The sequence below is a fragment of the Cebidichthys violaceus genome, unplaced genomic scaffold (genome assembly GCF_023349555.1).
Source record: "Cebidichthys violaceus isolate CVI_PGR_0920_01 unplaced genomic scaffold, fCebVio1.0.p SCAF_105, whole genome shotgun sequence".
NCBI lineage: Eukaryota > Metazoa > Chordata > Actinopteri > Perciformes > Stichaeidae > Cebidichthys > Cebidichthys violaceus.
Genome location: NW_027176269.1, coordinates 76,317 through 98,839, shown reverse-complemented (window position 1 = coordinate 98,839; position 22,523 = coordinate 76,317). Strand labels below are relative to the sequence as shown.

General features: G+C 46.8%; 1 protein-coding gene across 1 annotated transcript in view; it reads left to right on the top strand.

Moving 5' to 3' along the window:
- Window positions 1-21,754, top strand: part of LOC137888476 (transcription initiation factor TFIID subunit 4-like) — a 66,055-nt gene extending 44,301 nt beyond the window's left edge. Inside the window, exon 9 of the mRNA XM_068731882.1 lies at window positions 19,723-21,754. Coding sequence (XP_068587983.1) covers window positions 19,723-19,896 — 174 coding nt within the window. The 3' untranslated portion in view covers window positions 19,897-21,754. The remainder of the gene's footprint in view (window positions 1-19,722) is intronic.
- Window positions 21,755-22,523: the final 769 nt, after the last annotated feature.

The following is a 22,523-nucleotide window of genomic DNA, read 5'->3' as shown; positions in this document are numbered from 1 at the left end:
TCACGATATTTTCCTAAACCTAGCGAAGTATTTCACGATTTTTTCCTAAACCTAACGAAGTATTTCACGATCTTTTTCTAAACCTAATGAAGTATTTCACGATCTTTTCCTAAACCTAACAAAGTATTTCACGATCTTTTCCTAAACCTAGCGAAGTATTTCACGATTTTTTCCTAAACCTAGCAAAGTATTTCACAATATTTTCCTAAACCTAACGAAGTATTTCACAATCTTTTCCTAAACTAACAAAGTATTTCACGATCTTTTCCTAAACCTAACGAAGTATTTCACGATTTTTTCCTAAATTAAATTAAGTACTTGTGTTCTTTGAAGACAGACGTTTGTAATCAATAGACCGTATTCATGTAACGAGTGGAATTTGACATGTCGCTGGACTTTTGTAGGAAAACACACTCAAAATAAGGAGTAACTTTTCGTAAGGTATCATAGGAAAGGACACGTTATCTTAGTTCCTTGCTCATGTACCACTCACACGATGTTTATCGCTGCTAGAAGCTGCTTTTCCTCTCATTCTGTGGATGTTTTGCAGCTGTACGGTGCTGCAGCTTCTCCATAGATGGACCATGTTCATCTCTGTGCTCCTCTGTAGCCACACCAGTATTTGTATATTGCACAGAGAAGAGGTGAAAATGGATTTCAGGTCACTGTTCTGGAGACAGTCTTGTCGAGTAGAGATGATGATTATTCCATCACACCCTCTGTACTCTGTCCTTTCACACATTTAACATGATTTGAACACTTTGCCGTTTCATTTCCCCCCTCATCGATTTTTGGCGCGTTACGATCTCCTCTCCTCTCCTTTCGGTGCGTCTCGACTAAACGTGGCTTCTCTTCATTAAGACAGACAGAGACTCCTACGGTACATCCGATTGTTAGCCGTGACGTAGGATTTGCCTCGACGCTCGGTGTCCCGCGGTGTCAAACGCGCTCAGAGCTCCGAAAACATCCTTGACACATTTACGAGCTCAGAGTTATCATCCCGGCACTCAGGCCATTTATCACATCAAAGCCAGAGCTTTGTTTGTTTGACGCAGAGGCAACAATATCGGCAGAAATCGCCCCAGTTAGTACAGCCACGCCGCCTTTCCCCTCCTATCTGTCTCGACCAGCAGGCGCAACGCAAGGGACAAAGGTAGGCGAGCGGTTTATAATAGCGAGCGCGGTCTCTTTTTTCCATTTGAATTCATTTCACCTTCTTTCTTTGAGGCTGTAGATCAGAAAGAAGGAGTGAGGCAATAGAGTGAGAGGCATGGGGAGAGAGAAGAGAGGGGGAAAGCACAAGGAAAACTGATGCCCTTTCCTCCAGCTAAATTAACAGGAATCACGTGGAAAACAATCTGAGTCTCCAATGAAGGAGGGAGGGTGGTGGTGGTGGTGGGGGGGGGGGGGACCATTAAAATTAGCCCCGAGCTATGGACTGCACCCAATATCACTAAAGCTGCACTCACTACAGATGTGGAGGCTGGCTTACAGGCAAACTATGCTCTGTTCTATAGCTACAATTAAAATCAACCTCGCTGCCAAAAAATAGGAGGGGGAAAAGAAGGGAGGTGGGGGGGGGGGGTAGAAAGGCAGACATGGAACATCAAAGACAGATTGAAATGTGTAGTCAGTAATAAGAGTGGTCTCCAGGCCCCGAGGTTCTCCACGGTCCCCTTGTTAATGAGAAATTTTGACCTCTGGTTTGTAAGTTAAACTTGTAATCTCGGTTAATGAAGTAAATCAATCCCAACTCGGGAGTGCTCGGGTGTCTCTCCCTTTGCCTTCTCCCCGCCAACCTCCCCTCTGTCCTTCTTTCCTTCTCTCGCTCTCTCTCTCTCTCTCTAGCGCCTCGCCTCGTCTCCCTCTCTCCCGCGTCCTTCCCTCCCTCCCAGTATGCCGCCCGGGAGTGAAACGGCCAGGTCTTCAACCAGACAAACAGGAAACTTGCAGAGCGCGAGGGTTCCGGAGCGGGTAGAGGGGGGGGGGGGGGGCTCAGAGGACTAGGACCAACCAGGCTGTTTGGTTAAGAGAGAGACTGGCCAAGTCAATGCTAGCAGAAGGGACAGCGGGGAGGAAAACCACTCGCTCCTCCTCCTCCTCGACTCTTCTTCCTTCCCATCGTTTCCTCTCATCTCGTTCCACAGATCTGCTGGGATAGTGTTTGGTTTAAAAAGTCATGCCTGCCTGTTGGTGCAGTAAACAGTACTGCTGTTTTTACTGCCACAACATGCCTCCTTCCTACTTTCCTTTTTCCTTCTCTCCATGTTCAAATCAAACACACAGTGGGGATTTTCAGTGGACCAGACAGGCAACCTGACCTTTTGTGTGTGTGTGTGTGTGTGTGTGTGTGTGTGTGTGTGTGTGTGTGTGTGTGTGTGTGTGTGTGTGTGTGTTAGTTTTCTCGTTGAGCTCCACTTTTTGCTCTTAACAATATGGAGGCTTCTCTCAAACCCACTGGGTGCATTGGCATTAACCCCAGATTAGCCGTTGATTTCATATACTTACTTAACCACTGAAGTGATGCAGAGTGGGAAGTAAATTAGAATGCGACGACTTTAGCATGATGCATAAGCATTCCTGTGTGGGTTCCCCTGCTCTACATACCACATAAATATGATTAAAGAGGGCACAGCGAGGCTGCTATTGGTTTCATAATGTCAAGAAGATTGTAATATTAGTTTGACTTTGCGTCTCAAGGCGATTCTGTGTTTCCAGCGAGGACACAAAGGAGACAAAGTTGAGTCTTCGGTATGGTTACAGGGGCTCCTTGGCTGGATGCCATACGTTCTTAGAGCTTCAGCGAGGTGCACTTTGCCAACTTTCCCTTCCCCTGCACAGTGCAGAGCAGAGCAGAGCAGAGCGGTGCCCACCAGTGGTCATTGCACTGTGATCTGTGGGTTAAAGCATTTAAAATGCAGCTTCAGCATTAGCATGAAAAGATGAATACATTTGCTCTGTAGTTATACATGTATCCATTCCCACTTGGTTCTATAATGAAATGCACAAAATATGAAACATAGATGTCATAGATACATATGACCTGAAATACATTATTATTACATATTATCTTCACTTACTGCTGCTACAACCTACACTGTTACGCATGTTTATCATACATAACAAATATCAGTTCAATAAAGAAGCAAATCAAATCTAAACCTCCTAACAGCTGGCTCCATTGTAAACAACACTACAGCCACACTCTGTAAGGCTGGACTTTGAGCTAAATGCTAATCTCAGAATGCTAACATGCTCACAATGACAATCCTCACAATATTCAGCAGGTATAATGTTCACTGTCTAAATGTTAGCATGTTAGCATGCTAACATTTAGACACAAAGTAAAGCTGAAGCTGATTAAAATGTTAAACGATGAAAATGTCATAAGTCTCGTATTGGTTTGTGGACTGCTGTTTTGATGGATCAAGTTTGCCATTTTGGCCGTCGCCATCTTGGTTTTTGGCCATTGCCATCTTGGTGTTTTGTTCGAGGCCATCTTGTTTTTTTTGCAACCAGAAGTAACACAAGAGTGTGGAGCCAAGTACAACCGTTAGGACAACATGTTACAATTAACTTTCACGCACTGAAAACACAAGTCTTTTAAAAGGTTCAACTCCCAGACGCCCCTAAAGCATCCCCTGCTTTATGGTCTGTTTGACTCTAAATGGAGCATAATGTACTAAATGAACATCATGCTGTGTTGAAGAAGACTGTAAACTAGAGATTGAGACCATAAACTCATGTTTACAATGTTTACTGAGGGAATAAATCAAGAGAGAAGTAGAGTCATTTTAGACTAGACTTCTATACAACCAGAGGAGTCGCCCCCTGGTGGTCACTAGAGAGAAGTAGAGTCATTTTAGACTAGACTTCTATACAACCAGAGGAGTCGCCCCCTGGTGGACACTAGAGAGAAGTAGAGTCATTTTAGACTAGACTTCTATACAACCAGAGGAGTCGCCCCCTGGTGGTCACTAGAGAGAAGTAGAATCATTTTAGACTAGACTTCTATACAACCAGAGGAGTCGCCCCCTGGTGGACACTAGAGAGAAGTAGAGTCATTTTAGACTAGACTTCTATACAACCAGAGGAGTCGCCCCCTGGTGGACACTAGAGAGAAGTAGAGTCAGCTTTAAATGTGTTGTTTAGATGCTTTATTTACACGCGACACCATACTTCCACATTGTTTACCTTTTATATTAAGAAAAGGTCTCCATGGTTTGTATTCAAAAGGATCTCCTGTTTGTTCCACTGCCTCTGTTCAGTTTATGTGCGTTTGGCCGGGCCTGATGTTCCTCAGCATGTTTTTCATAAAAGCAGACGTGAGGCGTAGAAAAAGAAAGAATAATTGACTCTCTGACACATTGGTATCTGGCTCTCTGCACATGAACCCAAAATACGTACAGAGTGAGGGAGCGGAGGAGCTAACGCAGCAGCCAGATTGTCTGTTCGGTGTGGAATATACGGTGACTGTCAACTTGACTGAGCATCACGGGCCTTTAATGTATTCATTCATGGAGAGGGGCTTAAAGAGCCTCCATGATCAGTAACACACACACACACACACACACACACACACACACACACACACACACACACACACACACACACACACACACGGGCTGTCCACGTTCCACCACTCATTTAGGTTAGATTTTCTAGTTTGTCACACTTAAAGAAATGAGACAGTAATTAAAGATTCTCAGCGACAGAGAGGACTCCCACACGTTCCAACAGATCATAGAAGGAAACAGAGAATGCACCTATCCTAGCATGGACCGTGATACTTCAGACTGAGCATACAAGTGCTCAGTCTAAGCAAAAAAAATCTCAACTATAAATATAAAATTACAGAATGGACCTCATATGTATATATGCACGTGAATGCACACATTGGTGTTAACACTGTAATCTCTGTATTTAGATAAGAACCTCCTGTATATCCATATTACATATCCATATTCAAAGCAGTAGTATCCCCCTCATTTCTGCCTGGAAAACTTTGCCCTGAAATAATGGTTAAATATACAGTTTTGACAACAAAGTTGAGCCCCAGGCCCTTAAGAGATACCCATCTTAAAGAAATTAATTACCTCCCTTGTTAATCTTGATATAATTAAATTTCTGAAGAATGAAGTTCGCTGCCTTCCCCCCTCCGCTCCGCCTCGCTGCTATGGAGGCGAGCCGATAATGGCTGGCTCTCTAGCTAGCCTGCTGGCCGGGGACATGGGGGACGGCCTAACATCTCGGGCCCCCATGCTGCGCTCCGCCGCGCAAACCCACTCTCCTCGTCCTACGCCTTCGCCGCTCACAGGGATCCGCACAAAGCTTCGCCGTCTTCGCCGTCCTGCGCCCGCCCGCCCGAGCTTCCCTCCATCCTGGAGGAGATGGGAACTCGGGGCCTCCAACCATCGGCGTCCTGAACACGCGGCGATGCCGTTGAGCGACTTGAGAGTTGCCGAGCGCGGGCGCTGCTAATGAAGTTGTCAACGCGTAGCCTCTGAAAGTTGCGTGGCGGAAGCTCCCTGGAGAGCCCTGAGAGTTCCTTCTGTTATGGCTCACTTTAGAAACTCCTGTCTTTGTGTGACTTACTGTCATTCTTTCACTTATTTTCTATTTTATTTTTATCGGACCTCCTGTGACGCCGTTAGACTTTCCCTGATTGCCTGGTGCAGAATGCCACCGTGGCATTAGCAGAGAGCAGCGCGGCGTCTTGTCGCTATGTGTTTAAGTTTGTTTTCCCCTTGACTATAAGTTTTATGTCAGCTCCACTGTCAGCTGTCAAGGTTCGAGCCTGGGGAAAGAAAGGAAAAAGAGCTGGAAAGGATCTTTCATTAGGTGCTGGCAGTGGTGGGGGTTGGGGGTTGGGGGTTGGGTGGTTGGGGGGGGGGCAGAAGAATGCCAAGGAGGGCGGAGGGGGGGTGGTTATATGTACGGAGTAGGCAGAATACTACAACTAGACGGCAGAAATGCCAACATTGAGGCTAGTTTGAGTTTCCAAAATCTGATTCAGGACTTTTCATGATGCATCCTGTAAGCAGCAGCTTTCTCCATCTTTATGTTCACTGCATCACAGCTCTCCTCTGAGTTTCTCTCACAGTTTGTTCGGCGGCTCATTCTCTTCACCAATAACCTTGACGTCTTGAGGAATGTTTGCAGGAATGTCGTTGGTAGTGAACCCTTCTCTACAATGGTGGAAGGTTGAACGTGGCATGTTTAAGTGATGCAAAGGGACATTGTTTTACCCCCCAAAAAAGTCTGCAGCGCAAAGGTCACCCATCAAATGATCATGTATGATGGAAAAATACATAATTGATGTTTATCAAAAGTATGTCACCAGCCAGACTTGGTCTTGGTCTCTTAGCTGTTCGTTCCCCGTGAAGCGAAGAAACCACCGATGATTGTTTTTGTCACCTATGCGTACTTCTGTAACGTCACTCTCGTGGTTATTTTAACCCAATCGACGATCTTTTCCTCAACCTGACCAAGTAGTTCAGTTGCCTAAAGCTAACCGGGAGGTCTGTGGAGACGGAGGTTTATCTGAAGAAGGCCGTATCCACGTAACGGGCAGAAATTGCCACGTGTTGCTGGCTTTCGTGGGGAATCGCACGAGAATATTTTTTTTTGTTCAATACCATTTGAACCGCTGTGTGAGGATTCAGCGATCATTTTGATTTCAAATGTATATTTGATTTGATAAGTCATGAGGACATGTTGGACCTTTTGAGGGCAAACAAGTGAATATATTGTTCAGTGAGTTGATCATTCCAACCCCTAAAAACAGCCGCTGTTAACTGCCCTCTTTGTTCCACTCTAAGCTTTTCTCTACAACACCCAGAAGCTCCTCTCCCCCTGAGGCTCCCACTGGGAGAGGCCCTGTTCTGGCTCCCAGTTACACTCCAACGACCCCTCACGTCCTGGAACAAACAGCAGCTACTCAACTCCGCATGTAAATTCGTTCTTGTGATTGTTTCGTGCTAAAATGTCGTTGCGGTACAGTGTCCTCTATTTTGTCTCGTAACGGAGAAAGGAAAAAAACAAGCATCTAAAATTAGATTCGGAGAATGGTGAAGGAGAACAAACAAGGCGATCCATTAGTGAGGATGGGTTATTGGCTGGCTTGCCTCTTCTCATGGCGGCCCATTAAAAGTGGTAATGTCTGCCCGCAGCAGTGCCGGGGGAAGAAGAAGGAGGCCATGGAAGGCATATTTCACATGCATCAGACACTGGAATTAAATAGACCAATGTTCCCTAAAAAGACTGAAGTACATCTCTTTCTGATGTGCGTCCCGGGCAAAAATTCATTGATCTTACAATGTCCCTTGGCAATTATAAAATATTAAATCCAAGTCGCACTTTTCAGCTCGGCTTAATTTTTTTTCTTTTTTTCCCCCTCTCGCTTTTCGCTGCTTTTCCATTTGACCAATTTAGAAAAGAAAAAAAAAAGTTAGAAATGGATGGGCGTGAAAAAAAAGAAAAGAAAGAGCCTCTGATAATAAAGGCTGTGCCCACTGTTAGATTTCTTCCGTTATGCTTCTGTATCGTGGTTGTTTTCTGCCGAGCCATCTCGGATCATTAAATGGGACGAGGTCCCTGAAAGCACCAGAGCGCTGTGAACCAGGAGCTGCTGTAAACGACTGGGATTGAAGCACACAGGGGAGACACATTTGTGTGACATCTTTATTCCCGAGCACGAGGCCCGCGGTCTGTGGCCCCGGTGGCCGCCTCCCACGGCCCCCTCTGTGTCCCTCGGAGAATACAAACGGGGGTCGGCGGTTAATTGCCCGAATCATTAACTTTAACATATATCTCAATAAATACAATCAGCCAGCTGTTTGACAAGGCGCACAGTTCATTAAGTCCCCTTGCTTGTTTGCCGACCCCATAATTAAGATTTAGGATCGATCATTGGGTGTGTAATGTACGGTGTAGGGGGGGGGGGGACTCTCTCCGAGCTCCCAACCAAAAAAAAGAAGAGGGAACGGCGTCCGCCTGCTAAAGCTTTCACCATTTAACACACTGACTGCGATGGGAATTAGACATCCTGTGCTAATTAGGGAGGCCAATTAACTGTGAAATTCGGGCGTTTTTTGACAAATAACCTCGGCAGAATTGAGACGTTGCCGCACCGCGTGAACGTTATCAGTCCTGAACGGAGACAGGATGAAGGCTGTGAAGGTGTGTGTGTGTGTGTGTGTGTGTGTGTGTGTGTGTGTGTGAGTGTGTGTGTGTGTGTGTGTGTGTGCGTGCGTGCGTGCGTGCGTTCCCAGTGGTGGGGCGTCAGTCTCCCAAGTTCCCTGAACTTTATGTCCACTACATATTTAGTAGAATTAAACAATAGAATATATTCACTGTTCAGTGCATGGATAGTGTAGGAAACTGAACTGTAGGAGGCGCTCTTGTTCGGCCTCCACGATGCTGCGGTCGACCGTGTTTTGCGAGGACAGCCGCCCAGTCATGCCCCCCCCCCCCCGAAACAAAAGAACTTGCATCGCCCGAGAACCTCGATGTTTCTGTGTCTCTCATTCCCACTTTGATTCATGATCACATGTATTTTTCAGATTGCATAAATTATGTATTTTTTGGGGGACTAATGAACGCCCCTCCACTGATAGAACTTTGGGAGAGTTGTGAGTCGCTGCATACGGCCTCAGTGTTCCCATCATTATCACGGCTCTGAGCGATGGATGCCGTTTGGCCTTTTTTGGAGCCATTTTTATAAACGCATGCCATGAGGTCCAGAGAGCTGCACGATGTAAACGTACCTCCTGGGCTGACCTACACACTCCTGCTGTGTTGTGTGTGTGTGTGGTCTGACTCGTTGACAACTATAAAACAGCGCCCCCCCCCCCCCCCCCCCCCCCCGCTGTCTTTATTACCTGTCGGACCGATCCCAACTGCTTTGTTCCCCGCAATACCTCGCAACACCTCTACCGTCGGGCGCTCTCTGTTCCGTCGAAGCCTCAACACAAAGCCGCCACTGCAGCGCGGAAGGCGACGTCTGCGGCTGTGTGCCGAAGCTGTTCGGATACCAGGTGGCGCCGGAGGCGTGTTTGCTGGGCGCCGGCGGGCGAGTCCTGCAGCCGCCCGCCTCAGGTGCGGGAAGAGAATTGAGCGCTTTCCTTTTACAAGATGTGTAATTATTATGGCAGACAAGGGTGTGGATTTAAAGCAAGTCAATATGTAGATAAGCGTTTCTATGCACACACACACACACACACACACACACACACACACACACACACACACACACACACACACACACACAGCTTGCCTGGGAAATGATGCTGTTGTATGTGGTATAATAAAGCAGGTTGCCAAAATGCTGTGCAGGTAGGAAGGAAGCCTTCTGGGCCTGTGGAAGAGGAGCCTGATGGGAGGAACGAGGCCTCCAGAAAGAACCGCCAGAGAAAGAGTGTAATGAGAAGCTCTTTAGCTGAGTCCAAAAATTGTGATGCTGCCTGCCATAACCCCCCCCCAACCCACCTAAACTGCTAATCGACAGCGTATGATATGATTTTAGCTTTGACACTGCGGTGCCAAAATGTATCTGATGTGGAATCGTTAGACTTCCGTGTCTGTTCCATCAGCAGAGCTAGTAGCAGTATAAGTGGCATATTACTATATCAAAGTGAGTCTTCAAATGCCCCAAACATGAATAAGAGGAAACATTTATTTCCAGCCTCTCACCCTGTCGGCTTGTCGGATAACAGACGATGACACTGGGGGGGTCACAAACGTTCACAGAGGCACTCCTGCTCAAGAAAAGACGAAGAACAATCCTCCTGTAAAGTTTGGGTTCCTTCTTTCTGGGCCATCTATATAAAACATGAAGCTCTCTAGTCTTTCCCCAGTAGAGCCCGGATTTTAATCAGACCTGCTCCTTCAGACAGCCGCCCTCCTCCGCTCCGTCAGGTGCACGGGGGACCTGCGACGGCGGCGCCGGAAAACGGAGTCTGTGATGGCTAAACGATGTCCCTGTTTATGTCAATTTGGAGATCAAGGAGCGATTCCCTCAAATGTGCTTCTTTATCGCCTCCATCTGCATATCTACCGTGTGCGCCCCCCCCCCCCCCCCCACTGGGTGGTGCCTTCCTCTTCTTGTAAGTGAAATGTGCCACTGCTCATGTGAGGATCTATATGTGACGGCTGACAGTTCGGCACATGTCCCCCCCCCCCCCCTCCTCGTGTCGGTGCCGTGGTATTCTGCTAGGCTGCTCTTCTTCTCCCTAATTAGGCCATGTTTCAGGACCCCCCCCCCCCCCTCAGTGTGGTCATTTACGTCTCGATACCACTCGGATACTGATAGGCTTTCTTTTCCTTTGTTAACTGGTTGTTCCTATTTGGAACGTTTTTCCCGACGCAGACATCAAAGGGGGCGGACCACCAGCAGCCTCATTTGGGCGACTTCTCCCACCGTGAAAAGAGCCCGGTGCCGTGGTTATTAACTCAGTCACCACCCTCACATTCAACTTGGATTAAAAATTCAAAAGCGGGCAGAAATGACAGTGCCACACCACTGAAAGTAAAGTGTGCAAAAAATAAAAGAAATAAACCAACAAGGGCTCATTAGTGAAAACAGTTCTGAAGACAAGCATTCTGACTTGAGACTCATTACACTTCTCCCATCTTAACTCTAATTGGGTTCATTTTATATATGAAACGCCTTGAATATTTAATAGCGGGGGGGGGGAGAAAGTTCTAACTTCTGATACTTCGTGCAGCCGAAGAATACTTGGCCTGAGTTAATTGTCCAGGTTAGCGGGAACGCTGTCGGCCATGTCTCCCTGCTGCTTCTGCTCTCCCCACGGAGAAACACCAGGGAGGAAGAGACAGTGAACGCATCGTTTTGGCGGATTATTGATTGGCTCTTGATCTCTAAACAAATACAGCTGATTTACACGTCACAAAGGAAAGCACCATGCGCGTCGTTGTTGTTACGTTAGCCTCTGTCTGTTCCAGACAACAGGCTTTTATTCATCCACTAGATAGTAATAACCAACATGTGAACACGGTGCTTCCTGTGCCAGTGCTGCCAGCTGAGGCCACAAAGACCCGGCTCAGAAAGCCTTCGTAGCGTTAGACACGTTGCTCAGCTAGCCCAGGCTCACAGCATTTTAATTAAACAGATTAAAAAAAAACAATGTTATGGTTTCTTCATCTGGTTGCCTTCACACTATCTTTTGTTTCTCTCAGGTTGAAAAGGAAAGAGGAAGAGGGAGAGAGAGGGGTGTTGGTGGTGGAGGTGGAGGAGGGAGGGTTTCCAGGCAGGAAAAAGTTTGCAGTTCTTTTGTTTGGGAGCGAGGTTCCGGGTTGCGGCGCGCTGTTTAGCTCGGTGACCCCGCGACTTGTCTTCTGAGGAACTGCGCGAGCAGCCCCTGCAGAAACAGAGCCCCGGGGTCGGCTTTCATCTCGGCAGTAACCTGTGGACTTTGAAACTCAGGGCGATGGAATTGCAGCTTTGTCAGTACACTACTAATTAGAAAATTCCTGACCCCGAGCGAGATGTTTTAATTATGTGTTGTGTCAACGAGTTTGCAGATTTAATCCGCCCGTTGATACACACTCAAGTGTGCAAACGGCGTCGCGCTTCGCGGCGGATCTAGTGGAATGAAGGGACGGGGGGGGGGGGCTCCTCACTCCATCTTCCCTCTGCCCCGGCGTGACCTTGCGCCATTCGTTAAGATCACGTGCTTAAGTAGCCGAAATTGGACGCGGCGTTAGCTCGTGAAAAAAACCCCAAACCAAAAAGAAAGCTGCTCTGCTCTCGCCTCGTTTTTCTGCGGCGGGCTGAACAATGTGACAGCATTGTGCTGGGTGTGAGCTCTCTGTTGCAGTGAGTCAGTGTGAGGGGAAGGCAGGAAGGGGTTAAACAGAAATTGAGCGGGGATGCTGGGGGCAGCAGTGCTGCAGAACATAGCAGTGTTCGTGCGAAGGCAAGTCATTTCCCGAAACACTGCAGACACATGGCCTGCGGCGCTCTAAAACCTTTGGAGACCAAAATGGCTTGCAGGAGTTAGAAGTAATAAGGTGTTTTTTTTTTTTTTTTTGCCTTCTTTCTCCTTGACTGAAAATTCTGCACGGTTGCTATGCATTGCCATGGAGCTGTGGAGCTGTTTTTATGGTTTATGTGGGCATTAAGATACTCTGCAACTGGCCATTTTTGAGATTTGTTGTTCTTTAGCTGTGAAGCAAATGGAAGTTGTTTGTTTTGAAAGTGATTCCCTCATTTGTTGTTTTTTTTTTTTGCCGTGATCAGAATGCTAGACCTCACTCTCATCCCTTTGTGTTCCTCCCTTTATTTCCTTCTACCGTTCGCAACGTGACAGATGAGCAAAAAGCACGCATGAAACGAGAAAAAACAGATATCGCAAATGGTGTTTCACACTCCAGCTGTTTGTGTTTTTAGAGCACAGGGACAATGGCAGCCTCTTGTCTGAGCAGAGAAGGAACCTGCGACGGGAACAAAGGCCGTCTGCGTCGGCGCACGGACGTAAAGCCGGTATTAGTCCGTCCTGACCCCGCTGATTATCAGTGGGGCTGAACCAGAAACCTCTTTTCATCCTCTCCCCTGGTTCTGCTAATCTTACCCGCCTCGTCTTGCTTCAAAGAGAGGTTCCAGCATATAATCTGCGCATGTACATCTGCAAATTATTATTCTAATTCTTTATACGTTTATTAGAGCTGAATAAACTCCACATCAAATACATCACTCGGGCGATGTCAGAAAGGCCCGGAGGCGAATCAGCCGACATCTGTTAACTCTTTCAAAATGGCCTCATCCAGCATGTCTGTGGGCGTGCGGGGAGCGAGAAAGAGGAGAGGCATAGAGAGAAACTCTCTGTTGCCGATTAACGGCGGGCCGTTGGAGAAGGCTTTTTTTCGGGGGGCCCGAGTGTTGGAGGTTGAAGCAGGGGCTGCACTCCCACGGCTGGGCACCGCGCTGTAAACACACCGCGCGGCCACGTGGCGGCGTTCCTCTGGCTGAAATGCGGTGTGGAGGAGAACATGTGGGAAAGCTTTGCTCGCTGGCGCGGAGTCAGTCAACCAGTCAGTCTGTCCTTCAGTCGGTAAATGAGTCAGTCGGGCCCACGGCCAGTCAGCCAAACAAACAGCCAGCTCCTCAGTCCGTCCAGCGGTGAACCAGCATGTGAACTAGTCAGTCCCATCAGGAGTACCTGCAAGCCACTTTAAAGGCCCTAGCAGCCGCTTGACCCTCCGCTGAGTCCCGCCTCTCGAAAGTAGACCGGCCAATCATAGCGTAGCGTCAACCAGCTCCATCGAGAATCAGACAAGTATCCGCCTCCGCTCCAAAGACGCTCATGCGGTTGTTTCAGATTTTCCTTTTCAGGCTGTTTTTTGTGGATTTCGAGCTAGTCACGGTCGATGCATAAATGGGTCAAATCGGTCATTTATCACCAGCTGCAGTGCAAAACGAGCGACTCGGTCCCCAGTTCACTCGTCCGGGAGAGTTAGCAGCCGCGATGAATCAGCCGGCGTCTGTTAACTCTTTCAAAATGGCCGCTGCATGGTCGTGGACACATGCAGCCGCTTTCCCAGTAAGTCTCCGCAGCATCAATTCATTTAGTTGGCATGCTCTGTCAGGGTCTCCAGCAGGGTGTTGCAAGCCCGGCGTAACGCTAGCGAGGGTCTAGTCGAGAGAGAGAGAGAGAGAGAGAGAGAGAGAGAGAGAGAGAGAGAGAGAGACAGAGAGAGAGAGAGAGAGAGAGAGAGAGACGATGAGTATGAAGTCAGCAGTGAGGTTATATATGTTTTTGCTGCTGAATCAGTTTAATATTCTGGATATATTCTTGAAACTCATATTGTAGACCCTTCTTTCTGATTCTCTCTGAAATTAGATATGCAGATATGTCTTCAGCGAGTGCAGTTAGTGACAGTGTGGGCTCCATGGTAACAGTGGGGGGCGGGGCTTAGCAAAAGGTCAATTGCACTGAGCAAACAAAAACTGGACCACCAAATCATGGCTGGCTACCAGCATCACATCACGTTCATCAGTGTTGGACTTGTGGCTGCTGATCATTTCCACCTCGGCTTTAACGTGTGAAATAAAAAATAAAAAGACACCACCTGGTTCAGCTCTTGCTTCACTTCTTTGTTTAGCTTGTCAACAGTCTGTCTCTGTTGTGCTATATATGGCCTCCTTGCCTGGAGCGTAGACTTCAGAGTTTAAACGGATTTTTCGGCATCAAAGTAAGAACAACAAAAGAGTAATGTTGCATCATGAACAGCTTATCTGTTTCTCAACCAACACGGGGCGAGTCTTTATCCCCCACATGAATGCTGAGCAATGTTTCCCCCCCAGATTTAGTTAGCGGCGTGCGTTAGCCGGGGTGTCGTCACGTACCGGTACATACAGTGTGTGTGTGTGTGTGTGTGTGTGTGTGTGTGTGTGTGTGTGTGTGTGTGTGTGTGTGTGTGTGTGTGTGTGTGTGTGTTGCCGCCCATCTGCAACCTCTGCTGTGAGGTGGCGGAGTGCTGAGCCAGCAGGTCGCCTGTGCGGGCCGAGCAGCTCCGTGTGCCTGGCAAAGTGGGCCATTAACCCACCGCCCTGAGGTGTGACCCGGGCCAAATCCAATATTGGCTCCGGCATGAAGGCACGGGTGCCACTCAGGGTTCAAAGCCACGGATCAGCCAGAACCCCCCCCCCCCCAAAACAATAAAAGGACCGAATGTATGTAAATTCCTCCAGACACTACAAGCATCGCTGCTGCCGCTGCACAATTGGAGACGGAGTCAAAAGCGCAGAGAGAGAGAGAGAGAGAGAGAGAGAGAGAGAGAGAGAGAGAGAGAGAGGGCGAACACATACATTATTAATCAGAAGTAGATTTAGCAAAAGGGGAATTAATTTGAGTCCTCTTAAGCTGAAGGTGAGTGTTGCTGGTCATCGGAGGCCGAGAACACCAAAGTGTGTGTGTGTGTGTGTGTGTGTAAACAATGGATGAGGTGTTCAGACCGAGCGACCCAGTCAGAGCATTTCATCATTTCATCATTTCATCATACTTCTACAGACATTTCTTTTGCTCTTCTGATTGAATTGAATTGAACCCAAGCTGTTAAAGAAGAGACGTTTTGAACGTGTTTGTTAGCAGTTGTAGAGCTTCTTCTTCAGTAGGAACATGTAGGCCTTGTAGTTTTGGACTTTTCAAGGCATTTGTAGACAATAGGGATAATAATAATATAACGATATACTTGTGCTTTTTACTTCATATTCGCCGTGGATAACCTGGGCTGGAACTCATGGGGACTTTGTTCTTGTGGACCCACACTTCTCTCAAGCTGCCGGTACTGTTTTCGGTTCTGTCTGTACCAGGTCATAACGAGAGGGTTTTCACCGGGCTGAGAGAGAAGGTGCTCTAATTTGTCGACGCCACGAACAATTATTTTTTGTGCAATAATATATTATAATTATAATTATAGCATCTATAAATCACCATTATTAATCGTAATTATTGAAATTCCAGCAGTGTGTGTGTGTGTGTGTGTGTGTGTGTGTGTGTGTGTGTGTGTGGTAAATAGTGTAAAGTAATGTGTCTGGCCCATTGGCACGTTGTCATGTATGTCAACAGAATGTGGCTGAAGACCAGAGCCCGTAAAGCAGCCTTATTACTCCTCTCCTCTCCTCTCCTCTCCTCTCCTCTCCTCTCCTCGGGTTCTATCCACTGCTCTCTCTCTCTCTCTCTCTCTCTCTCTCTCTCCTCTCTCTCTCTCTCTCTCTCTCTCTCTGTCCCCTGCTCCAAACAAGTCAAATGTCTGAAGAGATGTATCGAAGTATCCCTGTGCGTTCTGTACGATGGATATGTCATATGACATAATGCCTCCAAGCGCCCATCACAGATAAAATGACAGATGCTGTTTTTTGCCTCATGGATCTTTCTTGGCCAAGCGGATTCTGAGACTTTCAGGTTTCTCTCTCTCTCTCTCTCTCTCTCTCTCTCTCTCTCTCTCCCGCCTCTGCTCTCCTGTTTTTTCTCTCCTCTTCCCACTTCTTTCCCTCTACATCCACTGTGACCTTACAAAGCCTGCCATTTTGTTTCTCATCGGATTTCAGACACAATTGCTGTGTAATTGCTGGCGACGGGGAAAGCGCGGTTGTTGATGTCTCCCTTTTCCCTTTTAACTGACACTCAGCCATCTGCTTTGTTCATCGTCGATGTTTCACCCCTCCCATCCCCGCTCCTCCTCCTCCTCCTCCTCCTCCTCTTCCTCAACACGATCTCCTGCGTGTGCTGGCGAGAGGCATCGGTCTCCATAGATACTGATACAACATACGGTGTTGGGGTTGCTGGCCTGTGGAGGGCGTATGAAGACGGAGAGGAGAGGCCGCGCTGACTGAATTCCTGGACGAGCGCTGACCTTTCTGCCCGTCTTTGGATCACTGAGGGCAGCCGCTGTCCCTTAAGGGAATGAGGCATTCTGGGAGCCGTGGCACACTACCTGAAACGCCGATATCTGGCTATGCTCACTGTCCCCCCCACCCCCACCCACCATCAACCACCGAGTCCGCGGCACCACCCCGGCACCGACCGCCCGTGGCTACGGCCGCCCATCCGTCCAGGTGGATGGATGGCTTTGATTGGTGAAATCTGTGGCCCCGTCGCCGGGCTCGCTCCTGAGTGGCAGTAATTGGCATGGCAGCAGGCAGGCCCATCTTTCACATGTGGTCGGCCATGATTGGCCTGATTAGGCTGGGGTCGCTCCCCAAAGTGAGGGTCGGGTGGTGGTGGTGGAGGGGGAGCTGGCGTTGCTTCGACCCGCGGCCCTCCCAGCATCTCAGCATTACTGGTCAGCATCACCGACCAGAGACCAGGATAATTCAGCACAGGCCGACCTCACACATTCCCAACACTCGCTGTCACCCTTTCTGTTGAAATAGGCTTCTGGATTCTGCTAGGAACACATCTTTAGTTTCATGACTACACACAAAAAACGGCTTTGCATTTCAGTTGCATTTCCATAATGAATACGTATTCATATATATATATATATATATATATATATATATATATATATATATATATATATATATATATATATATATATATATATATATATATATAAATATCCTGCTTCCCTGCATAGAACGACTGAGTGTTGATCTCATTTATTATTTTTAAGGCTATAGTTTATTAACTACAGTATATAGGATAATCAAATGTATTTTCTTTTTGGGTTGTACCGCTCACAACTTATCGGCATACTTATATATTATATATATATATAATATATATATATATATATATATTATATTTAGATTCTTGACATTAGCAAAAGTAGCAATACCAAAATCTAGAAGTACTCCAGTAAGTCCTGCAATATAAGTTTTACTTCAGCAGAATGCAGAAATATCATCAGTTAAGGTAAAAAAAAAACATCCAAAATACACATTCAGGTGTTTATTTTACTACTTGGTCTATTTGCGTCTGTAGATGTCTCTTAATTTCACCAAAAGTTTCCGTAGGATAATGCCTCAGAAGGGAGTGTGCTGGACCGTCACTAGCAGCACCACGGCTCTTCGTAGAGTCTCTGTCTGGGTTGTAGCTCGTCTAGCGGCGCCGCTATGAGAGCCTCTCCGGTGTTTGTGTCGCTACGTAGCCAAAGCTGCTCATCGCCCTTAATGTTACCGCTCGTAAGCCATAAGTACCTTTTCTATCGGTCGGCCCATGTGTCGCGCTTCCCGTCACTTTGTGTTTTGTCCCGCCAGCAGTTGCTACAAAGTCTGGCTAATGCTAAGACGAGCAGCAGCTACGTGTGAGAGGCAGAAACAGGGCGTCAGTTGGCTCTGCTGGCCAGACCGGGCCCTGATGTGGTTGAGGTCTGTTGGGCGGCCTGGCTACCTTCACTCATCACCCGGCCTCCGGGGTCAGAGAGTGTACTGAGGGAAACCAAACCAAACCAAACACTGTCATACAAGTGCACACAAAGACAAGCCCATGGGGGGGGAGGGCGGTGCTGGAGGGACTTTGGCTCGGTTCTTGTAAACCCGTGCCCATCATGTGTTTGCAATTAAGGCCTGTCTGTGCCGTGTGTTTACAGACTGCTGCAATCAAGGTAATTGTGAGAGGGTGTTCCCGACTCAAACGTCTGTCTTATTTCTCTCTGCCTGGGCTCAAGTGGGCACTTGCTGGATTCCCGTCCCAGTGTTTCTCATTTCCAAATGTAAATGCAGCCCTTGATTTGTATCGGCCCTCTGTATACAGGGTCCTTCTCATTTTTTCCTGGATCAAACACAAACAACGAGGGCTCCGTGTCAGCAGCGCTGTTCCCTCTAGAAGGGGGAATGTGTTCATATTCAGGGCGATGTAAAGAGCCAAAGGACACGCTTAAGTAACAATGTAAGTTTCCCTGAGAGCGTCGCCAGTGTTTTCCCTCTGCCTCGTGTTCAGCTAGCTGACCACAGAAAAGAGTCTCCCAACGTGAAGCTAACGATCTGGACGTCATTAGCGTATCTGTTTGATCTTATTCAGGCTCTGCAAGAGGGATTACTTCTCTTAATTGGAGGTGTATACTTTGCATTCCTTACCATTGATACCGTCAATGTGTTAGCCATTCAGCGATTACTTCACTCATGAGAAATGGGGAACATGGCGTTTGCTTATTTTCTGAACAGTTACTATGTTTAACCAGGAAGCTATCCCCTCGACTGCGCCACAAAGATTCCTTTGGTTCACTCAAGGCAAAGTGATTAAGTGAGGACTAATTGCCTGAAAGAGAAAGTGCAAAACACACATCAGTGAAGGGGAAAGTAAAGTGAGTGAAACCCAAACCCAGAGCACAATCACTTCACGTTCAGCTCACCTAACTACTCACGGAACGTTTGATACATAAAGGGACTTCCTCAATGCTAACATCAGCATGCTAACATGCTCAAGGTGACGGTGCTAACATACCGATGCTAAGCAGCTACAATGCTTTGTACAATGTCCTTGCTCACCACCTTAGTTTTCATTGTTAGCATGCTAACAATCTTATGACAGTACATACTCACTTTCTCTCACTTCTAGTACATACTGCAGCTGCCTTTACTAAGTACATACTGTTCAGTATGCATTCCGTTGGGACATACTACTTTCTCATAACATTGCACCTTGAACTGCGCAAAGATTGTGGGTCCGAATAGCCAGAAAAGCAGGCTGGCTTGCACACTGCAGAATGTGTAGGACACCCTGGTATTTTTGGTGTACATTGATTGACATAATATGTATTGGGACGCACTAAATATTGTGGTAGTGTGGGTACTGGAAGGCAGAGTCCAAACCCACGGTGGAGCTAGAGAGAAAGTCAGGCGATCACCAAGGTACTTCCGATTCATCCTCTGGGGAACACGAATGTCCTCTACAAGGTTTCATGGCGATCCATCCGATGGATGCCGCTGGCACGGCTAATTGTTGCTTTGTCCATTATGCTTAGCTAGAAATGTTTGTCGACTCTTGTAATATTTGTTGATAAAAAACCACGAGGAATTTTCGCCGCCGTGTTCCTGCTCTTAAGTATTTTGGACTTGTTGTTGGTGCGGTTTCAGTTTTTAGAAGCGATGCCTCTTCTGTTGGTGAGCTCAGCCACTGACTACATCAGCGCTCACGGTAGCTACCTGGGTGTCCTGTTGGAAAGTGAACATGTTGTCATGCTGTATTTAAAGGCCATGTTACTCATTGAAGACGGTGAACTTGACCGAGATGTTGACCCCTCCCTTCTCTCCAGGTTTCAGGCGGTTCGGCGGGCTCCCCGGCCAGCTCCTCCAGCCCGTCCAGCTCATCGCGGCAGTACTCTCGGCAGCGCATCACCCGCGTCAACCTCAGGGACATCATTTTCTACATGGAGCAGGAGAGAGAGACCGCCCACTCCCTCCTCCTCTACCGCGCCCTGCTCAAGTAGCCTCCGCTCAGCGCCCGACCTCAGCCTCCTCCTCCCCAGCCACGTGCCTTCAGATCAGGTCTAATGTTTCACTTCTGTGTCTCCATATGTACTGTAGTGACGTGTGATGTAACTTTTAATAAGAAGACATTGATTGAGAGAGAGAAGAGAACGAAAAAAAAAAGCGTACTAAAATGAAAGCGTTGATCCGTGTCTCCTCCGTTTCAGGTCCACGCTGCGTTTAAAGGCTTTCTGTTGAAGTTGAATTCGTTAAAGGAACAAAGTGGTTTTCGTGAGCCACAATCGTGTCGGGCATCTATTTATTTGACGTATAGCTTCAATGAACAAACCTCAGAGTGAGAAGTGTGCACGCTGCCTGCGATGTGTTCTCCTTTGTTCTCTTTGTTGAACCGGTTCAATGAATGTCGTTGAGCTGAACTCAGAAAACGAGTGATTTCTGCACAGAGACATCGTTTTGAAACATTAGGATTCCAAATAACAGCATCTCGATCAATTCCACCCCCCCCCCCCCCCCCCCCCCCCCCCCCCCCCCCGCTGTACCTGTAAATAGTTCTTATTGAATATTTGACAGCATGTATATTTTATCACACCGTGAGCTTTGTAGAGAAAGGAATAACCCACGTGTCACTGCGATGTTTTGTAGAACCGCGTGATTCGAATGAGTCCGAATCCGGCGGTTTATTCTATTCACCTGAATCTGTCCCCGAAGAAAAACATGAAGCCAGTTTCTGATTGGTCACCCTTGTCAGTATTTATTTATTTTTTACCCACGCATACTGTGAACATTGTTGTTATGACTAGATGTTTGTACGTCGCGCTGCATCGCGCTCACCTCGTGGTTCCGGTGGTTCCGGTGAGTGGGGAGAGTGAAACCTCGGATCCAGACACACATTCCTTCACCTTTCCGCTCTCGCTGCCCTACCCGCACGTTGATGACGTTTAACAGAAAACGCTTCAGCTGCTTTCAGTTGAGCCTGATGACCGGATGATGAAAAGCACTTCCCTGTAGTCCTGAACACCACAGCTGTGACGTCACGTTGGACCTGGAGGACGCCGCAGCTGATTCAGCCTCAAATTGACGTCTACTTTCCCATCTTGTTTCTGTCTTTGTATTTGTATTGAGAGACGTATTAAGAGACGTATGGGACTAAACAGCTGCTCTTACATGTCGCCTTGTTACTTACATTTGTTTTGTTGTGTTATGTAAGACTGTCCTTTATGTCCTTTATGTCCTTTTTTCTATTTAACTCAATATCTTGGCCTCTATGCAGCTTTTCTTGTCATATTGAAATGTATTTAAATATTGGTGACATTTGAACTGTTGTGCGTTGTACATTTTGACAGCACTTTTTTTTACATCTATTTTACCTGACGACTGAACGCTGTCACTGTATTATAGCAGAGAGTCTTTTAAGTAGTAACGAAATTGCCGACTTATTTTTAACAATTAATACATTTTATTTAGCATTTTTTTGGGATTGGCTTTTATGCTTAACACATTTTCATACATTTTATCTCCAAAACACCATGTTTTAAAAACAAGCACAACAATATCTATTGTGGTGATTTCAATGATTTGATCAGTGATCTCTATGGTTTCAGAGACGTTTCTACTACTACAGCTCTTTAGCCAAAACATTAGGACAATATCACTGAAGTAAACAGACGGGAAATGGCATTTCAATGTAAGGGTGATTTGTAAATATTGTTTACAGAACTATGTGTTTATTAGAACTACGTTATTTTTGGTAAACTCTTGTACATATCTTGAAAAAATCCTGTTTGTGTGAGAAAAAAACAATACTTATGTATTTGTACCTATTTTGTAAAGGAATAAACACACTGTTTACTAAACTGAGCAGATGCTGACTTTGTCCGTTTCTTCTTTCCTTTTACTCCAACAGCAAACATGAATATTCCTGTACGACCGGAGTCTTGACAGGAATTAAGAAATATGTAAATCTCACTCTAAAATGACTCAATAACCCGGCAATATGTTCGCCTGCCTTCATTCCTGCCTCTTCTTCAGGAGAAATGAGACGCTGTGTTTTATAAAGTCAGCCTGCTTCATTTCCATTCCTAACATTTCACATGCTAAGTACAAACTGAGTCAAGCGCCGCTGCTCCACTATGAAAAGTCCCTCTAGCTTTCTGCTGCTAATTAAGTAGAAGCATTTTTGAAAAGACCAAACTGTTTAACTCGGTGCAAAATATTGGAGTTTGGGAGCGTATTGGTTTTTTTCCAAGACCTCGGCCCGTTCCTCAGTCCCTCCGGAGCCGTGGACCGCTGATCCGGAGTCAGCCCTGAGTAAGAGCGAGCTGCTGCCCGGTGAGCAATGAGACGCACGTCAGGGCTACATCAGTACATCCTTTTATTATCGCAAATATGCAAGAAAAGTCAAATGGAGACACTGCAAATGAACACATGCCCTTTAATACCACAGTCTAATTGTTTTTAAACACTTTAAATAATATACATTTGCACCTTATTATACCCTTTTGAAACGTTTGAATCCATATGTACACAATGCGACGCTTTGAATTCTTTTTTTTTACGTGAGGAGGACTAAGAGGTCTCTTAAAAACACGAGGGTCCAGTGAAACCCCGAGTCCTGGTAATTCAATAT